Source organism: Bos mutus, chromosome 2 (genome assembly GCF_027580195.1).
Source record: "Bos mutus isolate GX-2022 chromosome 2, NWIPB_WYAK_1.1, whole genome shotgun sequence".
NCBI lineage: Eukaryota > Metazoa > Chordata > Mammalia > Artiodactyla > Bovidae > Bos > Bos mutus.
In genome coordinates this window covers 106,112,537-106,135,752 of record NC_091618.1, presented here as the reverse complement: position 1 = coordinate 106,135,752, position 23,216 = coordinate 106,112,537, and the positions used below count along the sequence as shown (strand labels likewise).

The 23,216-nt window shown below is 39.1% G+C and overlaps 1 protein-coding gene across 1 annotated transcript in view; it reads left to right on the top strand.

Moving 5' to 3' along the window:
* Window positions 1-773: 773 nt before the first annotated feature.
* The window catches only part of SCN7A (sodium voltage-gated channel alpha subunit 7), an 81,263-nt gene continuing 58,820 nt past the window's right edge, over window positions 774-23,216 (top strand). Inside the window, exons 1-4 of the mRNA XM_070357854.1 lie at window positions 774-1,105; window positions 18,952-19,190; window positions 22,293-22,405; window positions 22,750-22,839. Coding sequence (XP_070213955.1) covers window positions 1,096-1,105; window positions 18,952-19,190; window positions 22,293-22,405; window positions 22,750-22,839 — 452 coding nt within the window. The 5' untranslated portion in view covers window positions 774-1,095. The remainder of the gene's footprint in view (window positions 1,106-18,951; window positions 19,191-22,292; window positions 22,406-22,749; window positions 22,840-23,216) is intronic.

The window sequence follows — 23,216 nt, the reverse complement described above, 5'->3', positions numbered from 1 at the left end:
ATTATATATGTTGTAGGACTCTTTGTTGTTGTTGTTGTTAAGGAAACTTCACTATTGAACAAGATTGGGTTATAAAATGAATGTTCTGTGATGCAGCAAAATTTTCCAAACTCCCTCTGGGAAAGCGGGTCCAACATTTTCTTTCGCGACCCTGAAGTACGCTATTGTGCGCTAGTTTTTCAAGATGTGGATAACTGTTCCTCTGTCCTTGTGTTTCAAGTCACCAGAATGGGAACGAAATCTCATCTCCTGGGAGAAGGTTGTAGGGACTCCAACCCATTCTTTCCTAAACATCCACACACCGTTTCCCCTCCCTCCACCCACACAGGAGCGCGAGCACACCTCTACAGCCACGTCCAGATTTGAACGCTGCAGGCTCACAACTGCCCCTGGCAGGCTCTAAGGGGACAGCTAGGCAAGGAGAGAGAGCAAGCAACTAGAGGTAAAGACCTGAGTTTGCTGCCTTTTCCTCCTCTCCCGCTCCTGTCCCTCCTATTCGCCTCTCTTGGCCCACCCCCAACCGCATCCCTGCCCTTCCTCTATTCTCCATTCAGTCCTCTCCCCGCTGCCCCTCCTCACCCCACCTGCTCCTCTCGCCCTCCCTTCCCGAGCAGCGGGTAGAAGAGACGCCACAGCTGCTGCTGTTCCAGCCGCAGCAGCCGCCGCGGACCGTCCGGGTCATCATCACCCCGCCCACGCCCGGTGCGGAGGCTGAGGTCGCGCACTGGCCTGGGGATGAGGGAGTCGACCAGCGTGGCGTGGCTGGGAGAGGGGCGGGAGGAGTGAGGAGGACTCAAAAGCAGCTTCCCCGCGGCGGGCAGGACTCCACTGCGCCTCTGCGCTGGAGAGGTCTTTGGGTGACTGACTGGACAGCCGCCCCAGAGACACTTTCTAGCCGGCAATTCGGTGGGGTCCGTTGACTGCTGAGCTGTCGTGATCTGGGTGGCATCAGCTGGTGAGGGCAGACGCCACCTCCTGAGCAACCAGAACTCAGGAAACCAGAGATCCCGGAGGAAAGAGAACCCAAGAGGAGAAAGGGGGTCCAGGGAGCCCAGCTGCTCAGGGTTCCCTTAGGTGCTGGTGGAAACCTGTCACATGGCAGCAAGTAAGTACCTTTTTCTTGCTGAGTGCCCAGTCCCGGGTTGGTGATAGCTGTCCTCTGCTGCCAGCCTTTCCGACCCACCCTGCCTGCCCCACCCCATACACACCCATAGGGTCCCCAGTAGGAAATTCTGGGCTCAGATTAAGAGAACTGCTTCAACAGCAGCCACCGTCTGAATGTTTTCCCTGCACTGTATGTTGTGTGTGGTCAGTTTTCTCATCTCACCAGGTAAGCTTCTGAAAAAGCAAGATGCTCTGGTAGTGTAAAATTTCTAAACACCTTATATGGCAATGACTTTTTGGTTACATGGTACAATAATAGAACAGAAGGAATAAAAGCTTATGCCGGATAAAGTATACTTCTAACAAATCTTATCTCTTACTCCAAGTAACTTAGTGATTTCAAGGTTGGTGCTTTTCCTGTAAGAATCAATAGTATAAAATTAGCAGCACAAATGTGATAGGAAATGGCATGCCCAATTTTCATGGCTGGGCATTTTGGTACTGTTTGGATCAACAGGTTTTTGTTTCCATTTTTCCATTGTTTGGCTCTGTAAAATGCATACCTTCTAAAGGTTTTCTTTTGAAAGTGATGATGATGTGTTCATGACAACTCTGGTTATATGTTGCTTCTAATACTTAGGATATCAGTCTAAGAAGGATAAATGATGAATTCATGCGGAATAACACACTAATGGGTTCCTTTCATTAATGGAAATCATACAGTCAAGTTTGGATATTGGCCAGAAATATCTCTTGAAATGGGAAGGAGTTTGGGTGGTGCTTTTTGTGAATATTTTTCTTCCTAGCTATCATGTAGTCTGTAGCAAATATAAGGAAGCTGGGCCCTGCTATGACCAGGCCTAATTCAAGTTTCTATAACCCAACCTCTAGTTTTACAAGTAGAGAAGACAAGACCCATGAGTAATAATTTGATGAGCTTACTTGGGTTAATCACTGATGAGCGAATCATTGAAGAAAACTTTGAATTTAATATGACAAATAACTTTGAATTTAATGTGGCAGAACTTTATTTTTGTTTATGTAAAATTGAAGTAGTTTAACTTTTGATTAAGCTTTATGTTTCTTATTTGTAAATAATAAAAAAAAAAATTACAGATCCTGATAAGGACCAAATGACAGAGATTACATGAAGGGTTATGTAAAGGTAGTACCATGTATAACTACTGCTTGTATAAGGAATTGTTCCTCATTTTCATCCACTTCACTCTCTGGCTCTCAATTAAAGTCCAGTTCAATATAAGTTTTGACAGGCCTCACTAGAATGCACTAGAGAAAGCAAAATTCAAATTCAAGTCATGAACTGTTGCCACCAGTACAATTTAAAGTATATTCAACCTGTGAGCCTCCATCCTTACAAAATTGTGTGCCTTGGATAACAATTCATATTTAAACACTTTTGAATATTCTCAAAATATGCTTTATTATCTTTTTCTTTTTAGTTTTAAATTTTGTTTTGGGTATATGTTCTTACTTCCTTGGAATGAAACCATCAAATATTTGGATATTGCTGAATTTATTTGGTCCACTAATTAACACAGGGGAAGTCAAAGTTTAGGCATAAATACACTATTCCTGACTGCTGCTGCTGCTGCTGCTGCTAAATCGCTTCAGTCGTGTCCGACTCTGTTCGACCCCATAGACGGCAGCCCACCAGGCTCCCCCATCCCTGGGATTCTCCAGGCAAGAACACTGGAGTGGGTTGCCATTTCCTTCTCCAGTGCATGAAAGTGAAGCGTGAAAGTGAAGTCACTCAGTCGTGTCCAACTCTTAGCGACCCCATGGACTGCAGCCCACCAGGCTCCTCCGCCCATGGGATTTTCCAGACAAGAGTACTGGAGTGGAGTGCCATTGCCTTCTCCTGACTGCTAGGATTTATTAAAATTCTGCACTGAGAGGAGAGGTACTGTGAGCTCCTTTTTACTACCAGTGTATTCAAAACAATAGGAGAAAAACCTGAAATAGGACAGGCTCAGGAAAAGGAACCAACAGATTTCAGATGACAGGATACAGTGTTGCCATGTCAGTTACCACTGGAGAGGGAGCCCTGGAGCTAAGCACCTAGAAACTGGGTCCTCTGCTGTGGGAGAGGCTCTGGGAGGATAGTTGACACATTCCCACTAACTTTGTGCAGGTAGGATGAATACAGGCCTAAAGCACAGTGGAAATGGGAGCAACCATATTTTACTCAATGTCGCACTTAGGAAAGAAGTATCCTAATATGCCCTAGTCCTAGATCTCATTATGACAGGATCTGTAACACCACTGAGATAGTCAACCCTCAACCTACCATCACGACTTTCTCTTAAAAACTTATGGTGGAGGCATAAGCCTGAAAGAGACATTCTTTTATTCCTGGGAGTCTGGTTCCATGATTTCAGCTAACTCCTGTCACACCTGGTCCACTGTGACAGGACATCTACAAACTCTTTCCACCCTGACAAGCAATCCGCCATGTGCTGTCACCCACCATCATACGACACTAACTTGTATGGACAAACCTCATTTTCCCCTGAGTTGGTCCCCTTTTCTTCTATTAATATGGGCTAACCAAGGCCATGCAAACTAGGTCTTACCTCTGAAAAAGGTACACTTTTTCAGTGTACACTGAAAAAGGGAACCTTTAATATTAGAGAAAATTTTTGAGGTTGTACTCCATGCCGATACGGGGAACTCTCATTTGTCTAGATAACGTATCTCTATTGTGTACACAGCATTTCTGATTGGATTGACTCAGTTTGTTGCTGACTGAGGACAGCCAGCTCTGTGGACAGTTTTGATTGTGGTGACAGCCAGGTGCTGGATTGTATCAGCATCAAAGAGAAACTTAATGAAAATGTTGAAGCCCCCCTCAGGGAAATTTCTGATTTTAAAGATCAAAGATTACTCCGTCCAGGGCACTTGGTTTTAAACCAGGACATAAGAGGATGCTGACTGGGGGGCCATAGTCCCTGGTTGAATATATGGTGCTGAGTGGAATATTCCTTCTCTCCTTCTTTAAATGACACAGTGAGGCTCCCCATCCACCAACCTCTCATTCTTTGGGTTTTTGCTGAGACTGCATCGTCTAAGCACCTGATAAGGCTTTGGTTCTGGTCCATATCTGGTCTCACCCTAGTCTGTTTTATGGCTCCTCTCTAGTTGCTTTCCAATTTGAGAAGGAGTTAGTGTCTGTGTATTTGGTTCTACATTTGAAAAGCTAGAGTAGTTTCAGGGTGGTATAAGTAGATCCCGTAAAAGCAGACCTATGGTTTCAGAGTGACCAGGAGCAGAGGTAAAGAGCCAATACTAAGAAGCCTCTAGGGTTCCAGTGACTATTCGAGTTCTAGAATGTTTTTAAAATTTGTGTTCCACAGATTTGGTGGAGCCTGAAACCATAGGCCAGAGGGTCTCAGGATTGCTAATGAGTCTAGAAGTTACATACAAAGCAAGCTCTCCTTTGTATTATTTTCATAGGAGCAAGAATACTTTCCTCCCTCTTGAGACCTTAGCTCTTTAGGTGGCCTCTGGCCATTTCTTCTGATCAAGGGTCTGATTGACTAGGGTCATAAAAATAGCTAGTTCTGGAAAGATTCTGGCTTTTCCCCAGTGTGCTTGTTTTGGTGGCCTGGACAGGCACAGCTATAAATTATTATCATATCCATAGAAACAAGGAAACAAGGGACCCTGCTAGTGAACCATGAGGTTGCCATAGAGAAGCTCAAGAGGGCCTACTTAAAACCCAGGCAACTTTCCTTCATGTTCCTGGAACTCTTCTCTGCCTCCACTGCCAGTTCTAACTCTTAACCCTGGTGGGAGTTCATTTCCCATAGACACTTTCTCTCCTGCATCCTATCAAAGCATGCATTGACCTTTCCATTGACCTTTCCTTAGGCTTGTTCTTTTAAGTGGATGTGAAAAGAGACTGGGTGCTAAGACTCTCTCATAAGACACTCTTGTCCGAATTTCTTCTCCTCAGTATAAATCGTAACACTGTGAATGTGTGGTATCTAAATTCCTGAACTGCCTCTCTCTGGAAAGATGACTTTTCCAAAGACCTGATCTCTTGGTTATATTAGTGAACCATCACTAGAATTCGAGTCTGTTAGATTTGAGGAGAGTTCAGGTGGCTCAGACAGTAAAGAATCCACCTGCAATGCAGGAGACCTGAGTTTGATCCCTAGGTTGGGTAGATTCCCCTGGAGAAGGGAATGACTCCACTCCAGTATTCTTGCCAGGTGGGTTAAAGCCCATGGGTTGCAAAGAGTTGGATATGACTGAGCAACTAACCCTTTCACCTTTCACTTCAGTTCTCAAAGAAGAACTTTTAATTTGGGGGAAAGATGGAACATATTCCTTTGGATTTTTGCTGGTACTTATTTATTTCCAAGACTTCTTTCCTAAGTTTTAAATTCAGAAAAGTGCCCAGAATGAAAAATTCTTAAGAAATAAAATCAAAGCAAAGTGGCAATACATACTTATATTTTTGAGAAAATTACTTATTTATTACTTTCTTCTGCAGAATAACATACTCTAGGAATGTGTTGGCTGAAATTTTCACAGTGAGGGAGTTGAGTCCAGAATTAAGTGTATGTATTGAAGCCAAATCAGGATGACCACAGCTGTAGGCAGAATCTAGATTCAAGTGTAGAAGTCAGATAATCAAAGCTAAACAGGAAGTAAGCAACTGTAGTGAAAAATATGATCCCAAAGCAGAAAAAGAAATAGGCTGAAGTCACAGGGAACAGACAGCTATAAAATTCCAGGTGGATTGGCATTATTCTGGTCAATCTCCTTTATTCCTAAGCCTTCAGTGTGTAAACTTTACATTTCTGGATTTTAATAATGCATGTACACAATAAATTATGGTCAGATAGTACTTTTCAGGTGGCACAGTGGTAAAGAATCTGCCTGCTAATGCAGGAGACGCAAGAGACACGGGTTCAATCCCTGAGTCAGGAAGATCCCCTGGAGTAGGAAATGGCAACCCACTCCAGTATTCTTGCCTGGAGAATCCCATGGACAGAGGAGAGCCTGGTGGGTTACAGTTCGTGGGGTCACAGAGTCAGACATGACTGAGTGACTGAGCAAGCACTCATGAGTATAGAAATACTAACAAGAAAGCAACAGAGCTCTTTGACACCTTTTCAGTCCCTCTCCATAGACGTAGCAGTTTCTTCGTTTTAGAGGGAAAACATCATGCATGTGCAAGCATATATGCCACTGTGTAACTAATCCTCATAAAACATCTTAGTCAAAGATGTTCTTTGAATGCAGTGCAAGCTGTTCTCAACACTGTATTTTCACTAAATAATTTATTTGGTGAATCTTTCCATATGAACTTAAACTTCAGCAACATATTCATAGGGCAGTTTAACTGCTGGGTGAAAGAGTTCATTCAGCATTATTTTAGGGAGTATTATCAAGCAGTCTTTCAGAAAAAAATGCAGTTGTTTACACTCTCAGCTGAACCATGAGAGGGCCCATTACTTCTGTATCCTAGCCTGCCAAAGATGGCATCCATTGGGAAGAATCTCAAGTATGTCTCTAGAGTTTTACTGCTAAAATTATTGATTGTTTTAATCTTACCATATCTTTCAAAATACCGTGACTCATCTTTCCTGGTGCTTCCTTAAAGACAATTAAAATATTTTTGTATCCTTCATGAGAAAAAAGCAATGCATCTAATATCATTTGAGTTCTAAACCCTGGGGAAGAAAATACAATTGAGAACTCTTGGTGAAAGGGCTTTGCATCAGAGAATTTAGCTGTGAGTCATTACAGAAACTGGGAAAGATGAAATATAAGCCATAATACATCTATGAAGTACAATCAAAAGGCTCCAATGAATAGAAATATGATCTAAATTCTTCACTTCACTAAAGCAGGTGTGGTTCCTATATTCTCAACAATCCAGAGATTCCAGTTAATCATTACATTAACTCTGTATCCCTCACTTATGTATGCAGTACATTCCAGTCTCCAAATGTTTACAGCCTTGTTACTACTATCATTACATTTTTTTGCAATTATCTGAATGTAATTGGTACAAGAGGCTTGCTGCATTATCCATGTCTAATAGCATAATTGTCTCAAAATAGCTTGGAAAACATGTGAGAAGTCTTTTTACCCTTTATTTCCTATTTCCTGTCAGAGTGAAATTGACATTTGCTGTTATCACTTCTCTATGGATCTATGGTGCTAATTTTTGCTTCATTGTTTTTAGTTTGCATTATCTTGCTGTACAGGTCTACATCTTTGTAGGTTATGCTAAATCTTTTGGTAAATGTATTAAGAGAATTAATATATATATATATTATCCCTTACAGAGTAAAACATTTCATAATTCTCTTTGGCAAAGCTACTCTAGCATCTGTTTCTCATGCCTAGGATCAAGTCTACCTTCCCAGAAAGCATATGGGTTGATTACTTAGATGCAGTAGTTTTAATTCCCTCAGGTGGGAAAAATGGAAGTGAAGAGGCTGTGAGTGCTCTGGACAGTCACCTCCTACATGTGCAATATCTGTCTTCCCAGCTTGACTGCATTACTGGTAGGCTGTGCTCCGGGAATCAAACTGAGGGACAGGGAAGCAATGCGTAACGGGATATGGAGGGAGAGAAGAAAACACTGACTTCCGGTAGCCCCTTTCTTCCCTGGCCTTCATGATCTCTAAGACGATGCAGCTGCAGTTGCTGACTGAGAATGCTGCTTATCCACACAGCCTCCTCCCTGGGAAATAAGCTGCAGAGGGGCCGAGCATGAGATGACTGGTTGAGTGACTGTGTCGTTCATCATCTAACTCAGAGGCTTTCCTTTGAAAAGGACAGTGAATGACATAAATAATTAGTTCTCAACAACATAAATACACTCAAATTGTCCCTAGAACCCTGTGATTCCTGGTCATGCTACTGAACTATGAAACTGAGTGGGTCAGAAACAAAAGGAAAGGGTGGAAGGGAAAAGTTAGATTTATTATCTTGGGGGGAACTGGGAGCAACAGGATAAGGTGGATGTTCCGGTTGCATATTTTATTTCAAACTTTAGACCTGTTTTGCACCAGGACATATGTAGTAGAATGGCAACATCTGGTAAGGTCAAGGCACCCACAGAATCAGAAAAATTCTAGAGCTGAGGGAGATAAGGGGTCCAGAGAGGTGAAAAGCATGTGATCCTTTGGAGAAGTGATTTTCTAAAGCAAGTATTTGCCTCAGAAATTCTGGTATAAGCCTCGTTTGTCTCTCATACTTGGGATATCAGAGAACATAAAACAACATGTAATGATGTCTCTGCTTGCTTTATGAGGGTGGTTGGATGAAGCATGGCTATCAGCCAAGGAATCTTTCTCTCTAGCAGGCTGCATCAGGTTCATCCCAAGGGGCCCTAGCCCAAGATACTCTGAAATTGTCTGTCTGGGTTGGGCTGCTGACTCCTACATTTTCAATATTAGCACTAATATCCAGTCAAGAGCTGATATAATTCAAATCAGGTGCAACAAGAAGGTATTCTTTCCCTACAACTCAGTATCGGGATGTTGATCCAAGGCCACCATCCTCTCCCCTTCTTCTCAGAGGCCTCAGGATTCATAAACTGCATGTTTGACACTCTCACATCTAGTCAACCACCCAGGACCACATTATTGAAAGTTTTGTGCCCATCTCAAGCTAACCTAGAGCCAGAGTAGGTGCTGGAGGCTTATGGTTGGCCTTAGATGACAACTGGTCCAGAGCTCTTCCATCTGATTTGCAGATTTAGGGCACTGTTTGTGGATCTATGAGCTTAGTTCCACTGGTCAGAAGCTGAGCATAAATGAAGGGCCAAAAAAAAAAAAAAAAATCCACAGTTTCACTTCAGATTGAGAGGATGCTTAAGGAGGTCAACTGGTTGTGAACGATCCCAAAAGCGCCAAGGTATAGTTCTAGTTCTGTATTTTTAAAACAAATATTGAGATCATATCTTATACGTCAGGGGAACAAGTTGCATCAAGGACATTAGGACTGAAGACAGCATATAGAATCTAGTTGCATGACAGAGCCCCTTTGAATTCCTTTGGGAAGTGGCAAAGAGTACTATTTTTTATTTTGTATTGTTAACTCCTAATATGGCTACTGGCCAGGAATTTTTGGTTAATGATCTAATAGATCTTTGGGTTCGTGAGAAGTACAATTCTAGGAAGATTCCAGTTCCATTACAATGTGCTCATTTTTTCAGTGTAACAAGGGGTAATTCAGAAATCCCAGAGGCCACTTTCACAAAGCAGTGGAAATTTTGAGAATACCTAGAAAAATTGGGAACATTGAGTGCTTTAGAATATTGAGTTAGACCACTTTCCTAGACTCACTGGTAGGGAACCAAAGCAGTTGTTTTCTTAGAAGATTCAAGTAAGACTAGTTAGGGTAGAATTAGCTTAACCTTTTATGTTCCTGGAAATTGGGCTTTCTGTTGCCTTTATCACTGTCAGAATAGTATTTTTTGTTGAGCTTGGAGACGCTCATTGGGATCCTATACCCAGTGATCTGCATCCCCACTTGGCATTTCAGCTGCCACTAAGCTTCCTGTTCATTGTTCTTAGACAATTTGCAATCAGATGCAGATAGACTGTTAACTGACGCTGGCTGGGATTTCCTATTGTGTGTATTGACTGTGTCATTCTGAAGTTTAAGGTCCTTGACTGTACTTCTTTCTTCAAGAAGAGAGATATTAATTCTCATTGTTGGAAAATTTGATGAACTCCCTGTAGAATCCAGACCCACTAGTGTTGGAGATGATTTGAATTTGCATCTCTTTTGCTTTGAAATAATATTTTTCAGAGATAACCAAGATAACTTGATTCTTATTTGTTTACAAGTCTGTCTCCCATTGCCCTTAAATTCAGTAACTATAACTTATTAATATTTACAGCACTGATACCTAGCTCAGTGGCGCTTAATAAATACATGTTCCACAAATGACTGATAAATATATGAATATCAAAAGCAAATACCATGGTTAAACTTATTGCCCTATATGACATGTCAAACTGCAGTAACAATCTTTAAAGGAAAATTAGAGCTCACTTTTTAAAAACATAGCTGAAACCAAAAAGCTAAAATATAGAATTATAAACATATATGATTGTAGAGATATTTTTGAGAGACTTGAGAGATATATTTTTGAGAGTGCTTGCAAACACTTTCTACAACATGTGCTGTGCTTAGTCGCTCAGTCGTGTCCAACTCTTTGCAACTGCACGGACTGTAGCCAGGCTTCTCTGTCTGTGAAGATTCTCCAGGCAAGAATACTGGAGTGGGTTGCCATATCTTCCCAACCCAGGGATCGAACCCAGGTCTCCCACACTGCAGGCAGATTCTTTACCATCTGAGCCACCAGGGAAGTCTTCTGCAAGATAACATATTCCAATAATGTGTTAACAAGGCGTCTGAGATGGGTTAGGACAAAGAAACTAAGGGAGGATAGAGTTGAGCAATCAGGAAATCTGAAGCCACCAAAAAGCCCAGAACTGGGACCTGAAGTAGGTCAAGGCTAAGTTAGGCACACATGTTTTTGTTGTTCAGTCTCCCAATCATGTCCAACTCTTTGTGACACCATAGACTGCAGCACACCAGGCCTGCCTCTCACCATCCCCCAAAGTTTGCCCAAGTTCATGTCCATTGCATCGTTGATGCCATCCAGCCATCTCATCCTCTGACGCCCTCTTCTCCTTCTGCCCTCAATCTTTCCCAGCATCAGGGATTTTTCCAGTGAATCAGCTGTTCACATCAGATGACCAAAATACTAGACCTACAACTTCAGCATCAGTCTTTCCAACAAGTATTCAGGGTTGATTTCCCTTGAGCTTGACCGGTTTGATCTCTTTGTTGTCCAGGGGACTTTCAGGAGTCTTCTCCAGCACCACAATTCAAAGGCATCAACTCTTCGGCACTCTGCCTTCTTTATGGTCCAGCTCTCACAAGCATACATGACCACTGGGAAAACCATAACCTTGACTGTATGGACACTTGTTGGCAGAGTAATGTCTCTGCCTTTCAACACACTGTCTAGGTTTGTCATTGCATTCCTGCCAAGAAGCAGTTGTCTTCTGATTTCATGGCTCCAGTCACCATCCACAGTGATTTTAGAGCCCAAGAATAGGAAATCTGTCACTATTTCCACCTTTTCCCTTTCTCTTTGCATGAAGTAATGGGGCTGGATGCCATGATCTTAGGTTTGTTAATATTTAGTTTTAAGCCATTCTTTCACTGTCCTTCTTCACCCTCATCAAGAGACTCTTTAGTTCTTTACTTTCTGCCATTAGAGTGGTATCATCCACACACCTGAGGCTGTTGAGGTTTCTCCCGCCTATCTTGATTCCAGCTTGTAACTCATCCAGCCCAGCACTTCTCATGATGTGCTCAGCATATAGGTTAAATAAACAGCATGACAGCAGACAGCCCTGTTGTACTCCTTTCTCAATCTTGAACCAATCAGTTGTTCTATACAGGATTCTAACTACTGCTTCCTAACCTGCATACAGGTTTCTTAGGAGACAGGTAAGATGGTGTGGTATTCCCAAATCTTAAGAGCTTTCCACAGTTTCTTATGATCCATAGCCTTTTGTGTAGTCATTGAAACAGAGACAGGTGTTTTTCTGAAATTCCCTTGCTTTCTCTATGATCCAGCAAACGTTGGCAATTTGATCTCTGGTTCCTCTGCCTTTTCTAAACCCAGGTTGGACATCTGGAAGTTCTTTGTTTGCATATGCTAAAGCCTAGCATGAAAGATTTTAAACATGACCTTACCCACATGGGAGATGAGTGCAGTTGTTGGATAATTAGCACATTCTTTGATACTACTCTTCTTGGGAACTGGGATGAGAGTTGACCTTTTCCACTCCTGTGACCACTGGTGGGTCTTCCAGATTTGCTGGCATACTGAATGCAACACTTTGGTGACATCATCCTTTAGGGTTTTGAATAGCTCTCCTGGAATTCCATCACATCCACTAGCTTTATTAATAGCTGTGCTTTCTAAGGCCCAGTTGACTTCACACTCCAGAATGTCTGGCTCTGGGTGACTGACCACACCATCTTAGTAATCTGGTTCACCAAGATCTTTTTTGTACAGAGGAAAGACATGTATTCTTTCCATGTCTTCTTGATCTCTTCACTGTCTACTAGGTCTCTGCTGTTTCTGTCCTTATTGTGCCCATCTTTGGGCAAAGTGTTCCCTTGATACTTCTAATTTTCCCAAACAGATGTCTAGTCTTTCCCCTTCTGCTCTTTTCTTCTGTTTTATGCACTGTTCATTGAAGAAGGCCTTCTCGTCTCTCCTTGCTGGTCTTGGAAACTCTGCATTTAGTTGTATGTACCTTTCACTTTCTCCCTTGCTTTTCACTTCTCTTCTTTTTTCCAGCTATTTGTAAAGCCTCCTCCGACAACCACTTTGTCTTCATGCTTTTCTTTTTCTTTGGGATAGTTTGTTCACTGCCTCCTGTGCAATATTATGGACCTCAGTCCATAGTTCTTCAGGCACACTGTTAACTAGATCTAATCCTTTGGATCTATTCATTACCTCCACTGCATATTCATAGGGGATTTGATTTAAGTCATACCTGGCTGGCCTAGTGGTTTTCCTGGTTTTCTTTAGCTTAAGCCTGAATTTTGCTATGAGAAGCTGATGATCTGAGCCACAGTCAGCTCCTACTCTTGTTTTTGCTGACTGTATACAGCTTCTCAATCTTTGGCTACAAAGAATGTAATCAATTTGATTTTGGTATTGACCATTTTTTGATGTCCATGTGTAAAGTCATCTCTTGTGTTGTTGAAAAAGGGTGTTTGCTATGACCAGTGCATTATCTTGGAAGAATTCAGTTAGCCTTTGCGCTGCTTCATTTAGCCATTCCCTCCTCCAGGGGATCACATTTAGTCAGAATTCTCTGCTATGACCTGTCCATTTTGGATGGCCCTACACAGCATGGCTTATAGCTTCATTGAGTTATACAAGCCCCTTCACCATGACAAGGCAGTGATCTGTGAAGGGGTTGGCACACACAATGAGGAGAATTAACCAAAATTGGCTAAACCCTGGGCAGAACACAACTGTAGAGATTATAAAGACAAGAGCCAAAAATCAAATCATTTAAGTCAGGAAAGGGTGAAATAATCTCAGGGGCAAGAAAAAGTTGTATTAAAGAAAATGTTAGCTATACCGGAGTAAAGATATTCCAACACAGGAAAAATCCAAGAATATTAGTTATGCAGCAAGTGGAGTGAAGGCTGAACCAGTTTTTGGCAGCTAGAGTTTATATACACATGGGAATACAGTAGCTATTTTCATCAGATGTTTGATCTGCCCTAACAGCTGCCTTTCAGTCAGTCCTCACATGTAGAAATATTTCTGTTGTCCTCATATGTAGAAATATTTCTAGCTGTGCCACTTTAAATCATCAGGTTATAAATGTGGCATGTTTTGAATTATACTTGTTACAGTCCAAACTTGAGTTGACTTTGATACAATTCTTGCCAAAATCTTACTTTAGCAATTCAATTTTTTAGAAAAGCAGTCTAATGGACAGATTAACTATTAATCTTTCTATATTTTCCAGGCACTTGTGCTATATTAAGATCAATCACCAGAAAACACAGTGCCTGGATCATACTTCATAAATTCCCCACAGAAATGCTTTTACTGAATTATGATTTAATGATTAATAATTTACAGTCTGCACTCAGCTGTCTAAAAGTTATAGGCAAGCCAGTTTCATTTGATTAAGTGCTTCCATTTCTTTGTCATACTATAGAAGCCAGTGTCCGCTATCTATTTATTCATCTAGTCAACAACCATGTAGTCTCATTCAACATCAAAATCATGACTAAAGGAGTCTTTTGGTATCACTGACAGGGTAGGGAGAGAGAATTAACAGTGGCAGTCAGTACTGTGGAGCAGGCTCACATATATAGTCTGGTTTCATGTTGATGACCCTGTGAGATACAGGAGGGGTTCCGAAGTTTACCATTAAAGTCTCATAGCTAGTAGGTGGCAGACTGAGGAATCAAAGATTGTTGTGCTGTGAAGGGATAACAGAAAGAAAAAGAAGACTATATTTGGACTATACATATAGAATATGTGTGTGTATGTTAGTCACTCAGTCATGTCTGACTCTTTTTCAACCCCATGGACTATAGCCTGCCAGGCTCCTTTGTCCATGGGATTTCCCAGGCAAGAATATTGGAGTGGGTAGCCTTTCCCTTCTTGAGGGGATCTTCTCCACCCAGGCATCAAACCTGGGTCTCCTGCATTGAAGTCAGATTCTTTACTATCTGAGCCACAAGGGAAGCCTTGTGGCAAAAATATTTTCATTAATGCTGGCATCTTTGCAATAAGTTTATGACATCCCTTTGTATCTACTTTTAAGGACAATAGTTTTTATATACATAAACTTAATAATGTTTCTTAGTAGTTAGAATATATCCCTAAAAATATAAAAGAAACATTTTTACTTAATATGAAATGATATTTGTAAAATGTTTTGATTTTGTTCATTCAATGCTGCATAGGTTTAGTTTATCTAATATTTAGCCCAAACTTTTAGGTCATATGATACTCTGTGAAAATTCAATTCAAAGATTCTAGGATTGGAAAGTTCTAAGACTATAAGGTCACAGTCAATGAATAACTCTTCTATAGATGGAATGATTTGAATTTTATCAACATTCTGATCCCATTTGAAGACCTTCCAGTTTACATGCATGCCTTTTGGGTGCGGTCATGGAATACAGCAGAAGAGAGAGTAACTGCCTCCTCCATTTTCCTTCAGTATAAATAAAGGTTATATTAACTTTCTTGGTAGACAAAATCAGCATTGATTTATATTGCAATTACTATTAAGTAAATCCCCTTGGCAGTTTTCTCTGCTGCAAATATATACTGACTGCATTTGTGCAGACAGGATGTTTTGGTTCAAATTTCAAAACCTGATGCATATTGCCACTATACTATTATTCTAATAAATTTGACCAATCATTCTAAGATATGACATTATATCACAGTTAAAAATTTTTATTTACTTGAACCTATTATGTGCCAATCACTGTACTAGGCATTTCATTCACATTATTTGATTTTATCCTTACTTAACGTGAATAGGATCCCAATTTTATGACTGACAGTTTCAAGAATATAAGTAATTTAACTGAAACCTCTAAGAACAGAACAGAATTAGTAACAGAATTTAGGATTTCAATGTAAGTCTAATTCCTAAGTTTGTGATTTTGTTTATATTAGCCTATAACCATGAGCCATTAAGGAACAATTCAAGGAACTCCATGTAAGGAGTACAATTTTGAAAGCTTTTAAATTTTTTAAAGGAAGATTCTCTATGTAAGTAAGAGAAAACTTCAGTTGTTTGTAGTGTGTCTTCATAAATTGTACTTATTCAAAGCATTTTGATTCCCCTCAACAAAATTTGATATGTGAGGTATTACTATGTTATTGCTGTTCATTCATTCATGCGTGCCTGGCTCTGCCACCCCATGAATGACAGCATGCCAGGCTTCCTTGTCCTTCAGTATCTCCTGGAGTTTGCTTAAACTCATGTCCTTTGAGTTAGTGATGACATCCAACCATCTTACCCGACTCTGTCACCCTTTTCTCCTCCTGCCCTCAATCTTTCCCAGCATCAGAGTCTTTTCTAATGAGTTGGCTCTTTGCATCAGGTGGCCAAAGTATTGAAGCTTCAGCTTCACCATCAGTCCTACCAGTGAATATTCAGAGTTGATTTCCATTAGGATTAACTGGTTTGATCTCCTTGCTCTTCAAGGGACTCTCACGAGTCTTCTTCAACACCACAGTTTGAAAGCATCAGTTCTTTGACACTCAGCCTTCTTTATGGTCCAACTCTCACATCCATACATGACTACTGGAAAAACCATAGCTTTGACTATATGGACCTTTGTTGGCAAGGTGATGCCTCTGCTTTTTAATACACTGTCTAGGTTTATCATAGCTTCTCTTCCAAGGAGCAAATGTCTTTTAATTTCATGGCTACAATCACTGTCTGCAGTGATTTTAGAGCCCAAGAAAATAAAGTCTGTCACTATTTCCATTTTTTCCCTATTTGCCATGAAGTGATGGGACCAGATGCCATGATCTTTGTTTTTTGAATGTTGAGTTTTAAGCCAGCTTTTTCACTCTCCTCTTTCCATGTCTGGTTCTCACTGTTACTTCTTGACCTGCATACAGGTTTCTCAGAAGGCAGGTAAGGTGGTCTGGTATTCCCATCTCTTTAACAATTTTCTAGTTTGTTGTAATTCACACAGTGAAAGGCTTTGGTGTAATCAGTGAAGCAGAAGTAGATGTTTTTTTTGGAATTCCCTTAGTTTTTCTATGATCCAGTGCATGTTAGCAATTTGATCTGTTGTTCCTCTGCCTTTTCTAAATCTAGCTTGTACATCTGGAAGTTCTTGGTTCATGTACTGTTCATGTACTGTTCAAGCCTAGCTTGAAGGATTTTGAGCATATGGTGTGTATAAACAATTATTAATGGTCCTTTAATAAGTATTTTGTGCATGACTGAAGCAAGTTATTTGAAAAATAGGTAAATTTTTTGATGTGCAGTTATTAGTTTTCACTAATTTACAAAGAGGGTTCCAAGTTGATATATGTTAATATTTCTATTCCATATTTCTCTCTTTAAAATTGCTTAACACCCCATCCTTGCAATATTCTTTGAGAGTCTTGGGCATAAGCAGACATTGCTATTATGAAAATGTCCCTCTCTGTGGTCACAAATGACTGAACCAAGGGAAAATAAATCCATTGGATAGACTGAGTATCTTTTTATTTACATTTTTGGAAATAGAATTTATAGGTGGGAGTTTAAATTGAAAAATCAAATAAAGTTGAAGCAGGGGTAGCATTTTGTTCTATATACATTCTTAGAAGTGAGCATAGAAAGTCATTCTTTAGATACCTAATGCAGTAGGAATTAAAAGAAAAGCCAAGAAAACTGTGATGTCATGAAAGGTATAAGGAGTTGTCCCAGTGATTATTTTGCATTTTTACATTTCAGAATTAAGAAATGGACTATGTATCCTCTCCTTGGATGTCTGGAGATTATCATCTGTGTAGTTAAAATATCTCTTACAAGCCACTTATTTAAAGCTGTTACTAGTTTGATTCTCACAATGATTTATACTCCATTATTGTTAACCAAGTTATTTTTTTCCCTTACTTTCCACTAATAGCAAGTAATGGATTCAACTATTAAAAAACTCAATTTTGCACAACAGAGGAAAATTCTGGATTAGTGTATCTGTGTGTATGTTACATATGTATGTGATTTCTGTCTTATGACATACCATATCAATAGGATAAATTTACCTAAGGTTGGCACTATAAGAGACTATATATACAGAAAATGCTGCAATATCAAGTACAAAATTTCTGATCACTGCTTGCAGTAGTAGAATTGCAGTGAGGGTTAAAGAGAATGTATAAAGAATAGTCAGTTGTCACTGAGTAGAGTCACTTGAAGAGTTGGTTTTGACAGAAATTGGGCTGGAAAAAATCAGCAAAAGAACATATTTCTATGTAAAAGGAAATAATGTTTCATAAATGGAGAATTGATACATGAAATTATATTTAATGAAGGCTAATTCAAGTGGCCTGTAGAATAACTTGAAATAGATAAAGACTAGAATTGAGAAAAACCTGTAAAGACTACTGGAGCAATCCACAGATAGGATTACAAAAGTGGCTACCTTGATGTAGGTGTATGAACAATGGATAATATTTAAATAACTGATGGAAAACTATTGTAAGAAAATTATTTTTTTCTAAGGAATTAGTGACAAAGAAAAACATTTTATGAGTAATTTTCAAAGTAATGAGTTTATATGTAATTTTACAATGACTGTTAGGTTAAAAAGTAGTTTTAGTCTTGGGAAAAAACAACAAATTTTGTTTTTACTTGTTAAATTGCTGTCATTGGTGGGTTGACACATAGATGATTGAGGGAAGGGAGTGTTTTGGGAAATGTACTTGGTGAATACCTATTTATAGTAGTTAAACTCTGTGTTTGCCTATATATTTACCAAAAAGATGAGGTAAAAGAGGGAAAAGCAAAACTTTAAAGGATATCAAAGTTGAAATTTTGGGGGAAAAACTAAGTCAAAGGAAGTGATCAGAGCTGTAGGAAGAGATACAGAAGAGTGGGTCACAGAGCCAATGAAAATTGAGTTTAGAGAAGGAAAGTCTAGTCAATGACTAAATACAGCTGAGAGTGAAATGATTGGGTTTGGTCTTCCAACAATCTGTAGCCACTTTAGAACTTTTTCATTACAGGGGAGAAACTGAAAGGCAGATTTCAGCAGATGAAAGAGGACTCAATGGATGAGTAAATGAAATAGAATGAGTTATTGATGAAACTACAAATTAAGTCTAATATTAAGGGAAACAAAACCAAGTTTAACTCAGTCGTGTCCGACTCTTTGCAACCCTGTCGGCTGTAGCCCACCACGCTCCTTTGTCCATGGGATTTTCCAGGCAAGAGTACTGGAGTGGGCTGCCATTTCCTTCTCCAGAGGATCTTCCCGACCCAGGGATCAAACCCAGGTCTCCCGCATTGTAAGCAAGATGCTTTACTGTCTGAGCCACCAGGGAAATCCTAATATTAAGGGAAACAAAACCAAGATTAAAAAAAAAAAAACAAAAAACCAAGATTAATAACTCAGATTTCTCTTAAGTGCAGGAATTTTCATGGAGTGCGTTGTTTGCCATTCCCTTTCATTCATATCCTAGCCTTCTGTACTTTAATTTTTTCCTTTATTATATCCAAATCTTATATAGAAATGAAGAAAATACTTTTCTTGCAGGGGCAAAATTGAAAATGGCTTCCCCAGAACCTAAGAGCCTGGTCCCTTTCACCAGAGAGTCTCTTGAAGTTATGGAACAGCATAGTGCTAAAAAGCCCAGTGAGGAAGACAAAGAAGATTTAAAACCGAACTGTGACTTGGAAGTTGGAAAAGAGCTTCCATTTGTTTATGGAAATCTTCCTCAAGCAATGGTGTCAGAGCCATTGGAAGATGTGGACCCATACTACACTAATAAAAGGGTAAGGATTAATTAGGTTTACTGTGGCTATATTTTTATTTATTTTCCAGACATGCAAACAACTGTAATTGAGAAAGAATGAAAAAAGACAGAAGAATAAGTGAAGAGGTAATTTTAAGTTACAGAAAACTGGACAAAACATTTCACATATATTTGAGATTTTTGTCAAAACTGATTATTTGCCTGGTAGATTAGTTTGTTTGGGATAACTGTACTTTGTATGTAATAAGCTATACTGGCATACCTTAATGTTTCATTTTATGGGAGCATCATGGTTGGCTATTTAAGGGTATTGATTTTAAAATAACTATAATATAAAATTTCAATTATATGTACACCAGTTTCAACTGTTCACCTTGATGTGCTTACTCAGTAGTTAGGGAAATAAAACCAAACTATATTTCATTCATAAATTTTATTCACTCATACAGTCACATCCTATCTTATTCCCAGAATGATTTGAGAAAATTACTAAATATTTGACAATTCAGCAAGAAGCACAAAATGATGAAAATAAAAACGATTATGCTTAGAAAAGACAGAGATCTGTGCGGACTGACAAAGCTGGAATAATCTTGAATTACAGCTTCAGGAACACTTCAGTTTTTACAAGGCAAAAATCTTCTGTGAACAGTCAAGAGCAGAGATTAATTCTGAAATAAGGAAGAGGTGGGCTGATGATAGAACTGGAACCCTGTAGTTGTTGTAAATTGTGGGAAATAAGATGAGAGAATGGAGATGACAACATGGCTTTAATGTGATGGCCAAAGTACTGATGTGATCAAAGCAATGTTTAAGTAAGATTAATCTAGAGACTTCTACATGACTATTTCGTGGTAATGATAGAGTCAGAAAGATGAAATAGGAAAGAGACTAATCCAGGCCTGAAGTCAAGAAGTCTGGATTCTAAGAGTGCCTTGGAGACAGAGGTGACACACTTGAGAAGAAACAGCAGGATTTGAAGACTGGTTAATCACTTCATGGGAAATAGATGGGGAAACAGAGCAAACAGTGTCAGACTTTATCTTTTTGGGCTCCAAAATCACTGCAGATGGTGACTGCAGCCATGAAATTAAAAGATGCTTACTCCTTGGAAGGAAAGTTATGATCAACCTAGATAGCATATTCAAAAGCAGAGACATTACTTTGCCAACAAAGGTCCGTCTAGTCAAGGCTATGGTTTTTCCTGTGGTCATGTATGGATGTAAGAGTTGGACTGTGAAGAAGGCTGAGTGCCAAAGAATTGACGCTTTTGAACTGTGGTGTTGGACAAGACTCTTGTCCAACACCACAGTTCAAAAGACTACAAGGAGATCCAACCAGTCCATTCTGAAGGAGATCAGCCCTGGGATTTCTTTGGAAGGAATGATGCTAAAGCTGAAACTCCAGTACTTTGGCCACCTCATGCGAAGAGTTGACTCATTGGAAAAGACTCTGATGCTGGGAGGGATTGGGGGCAGGAGGAGAAGGGGACGACAGAGGATGAGATGGCTGGATGGCATCACCGACTCGATGGATGTGAGTTTGAGTGAACTCTGGGAGTTGGTGATGGACAGGGGGGCCTGGCGTGCTGCAATTCATGGGGTTGCAAAGAGTCAGACATGACTGAAAGCTTCTGACAAAAATGAAGTAATTATAAAAAAAGGTCAAACTTGGGGAAGGTAAGAATTAACCCCATTGTGGACAAATGTAATTTGATATTCTTTGATATTGTAGTACATTCAATACTTTTACCAAATGGGTGAAAAGAAGATGAATCAGTCCCAGGTGGCACAAGTGGTAAAGACCCCACCTGTCAATGCAGGAGATGTGAGAGATGTGGGTTCGATCCCTGGATAAGGAAGATCCCCAGGAGGAAGGCATGGCAACCTTCCACTCCAGTAGTCTTGCCTGGAGAATCCCAAGACAGAGGAGCCTGGCGGGTTACAGTCCATAGAGTTTCAAAGTCAGACATGACTGAAGGGACTTAGCATGCATGCTGGATGGAAGGCAAAGAGATCATTCTGTTAATCACAACTCTTTCAAATACTTTGCATGGTGGAAGCATGTTGACATTTTACAGTATAAGTGTATATATTAAAAAGATTCCAATATCCTTATATGCCTTTTATGCTATACATTATATAATGTTATTATATTGTAGTCTATATAATGTTTGCAATGTGTAATATGAGGGCTTCCCTGATGGTGCATGGATTCAGTCATTGGGTCAGGAAGATCCCTTGGAGAAGGAAATGGCAACCAACTCCAGTATTCTAGCCTGGGAAATTCCATGGACAAAGGAGCTTGGCAGGGCTACAGTCTATGGGGTTGCAAAAGAGTTGGATGGGATTTAGGGACTAAACAACAACAGCAATGTATAATATGGTTATGCATACAACACATGAATGAATTTTCCAAATGGATATGTATGTATAACAAAAGTGCATATATGTGTGTGTATACAATTCTGTGTGTTTATATATGCAGACACATACACACATATATTATGTGTATCTGTATTTTACACACATAAGTGCTTTTTAAGACATTTCTGATTTTTCTTTTTTTGGACAGTTAATACTTCAGTATACCAACAGATTAGTTTTACATGATATAAATTTTTGTGTTAAATATATTTATGTCAATGATAACATACAAGCATGGTTACATACCATAGAAAATTACTGATGACTAAGATAATGTTTGCATGAATTGGGTGGGTCACTTTTGCTACTGCAGTCTCATACCTTATTTGCTTCAAAATAAAATTAACTTATTTTACATTTATTGAATTTTAGTATGCTAAAGTGGATACTCTTGAGCCATCAAGCTATAGATTTCTTTCTATTACATCAATTCTGCAGGAAAAATACAGATTGGTGTGTGGCAAATGGTTTTCTTAGGTAGAACACTGGCAAAAAATGTGTGGTAGATAAGCCTAAATATGAATAAAACTAGCTTAAAAACCTTTCCATTTGATTTAATCTGTGAATGGATATCAAAATTTAAGTATAAATGTTAGACTTCATGACTGAAATGGTCATTGGAAAATGTTGCATAATTGATAAGATCATAATTCTCAGTTCTAATTTCACTTGATTTTCATTTTTTCTTCTTATAGACTTTCATAGTATTAAATAAAAAGAGAACAATATTCAGATTCAATGCTACCTGGTGTACATTGTCTCCTTTCAATTCAATCAGAAGAGCAACCATTAAGATTTTGGTACATCCATATCCTTTTCTGTTGGTTTTAAACTGTACTAACATCAAATGAAACTATTCTATTCAAATATTGCTGCAGTAAACTTTTTAATTAACATATCATTTTATGTCAAACTGAAATCTTGGTTATAAATCCAGTGTGTTCCATATTTGAAAATACATTTAAAATATATTTTCTAGTGCACACAAGTAGTGGTAGCAAATCTTAATCCTCGTTGCTTTTCAATATAAATAGTACATTTTTGAAACTTAAGAAACTGTGTGATCTCATGTGTGTACATACATATAAACAGATTATAGAAATGTATTTTAAACATTATTTTTATTACTATTGTTCCTTGACTGTAACTTACCTTTTTCCGACTATTCATTTTGGTCAGCGTCCTGACTGACGGCATATATATGTCCATGACTGATTTGCCAAAATGGGGGCCAGCATTGCAGTAAGTTATATAATTTTATTGTGTATAATCGCATATATGATTATATTTTATATTTAACACATTGTTATAGTACATTATATACTACATATTATGACATGGTACAAATTAATATTTATAATTTACATGTAATATACATTGTACATAATATAATACACATATTCCACAATTGATAAATTTTCTGAATAAAATATATACACATGTTGTTAATCAATTTTAATGTTTTTCTTCCCATCATTACTCTTAATTGGATTTTAAATGCTTCTATTTCCCAGCATGTTAGGTTCACAAGATAGAGATGCTTGAGCCTTTAGCTATATATGTGTTTATGTCTGTGGCTTCATGTAAGTGAGGCTTTATTTTTATTCTAATGATTGATA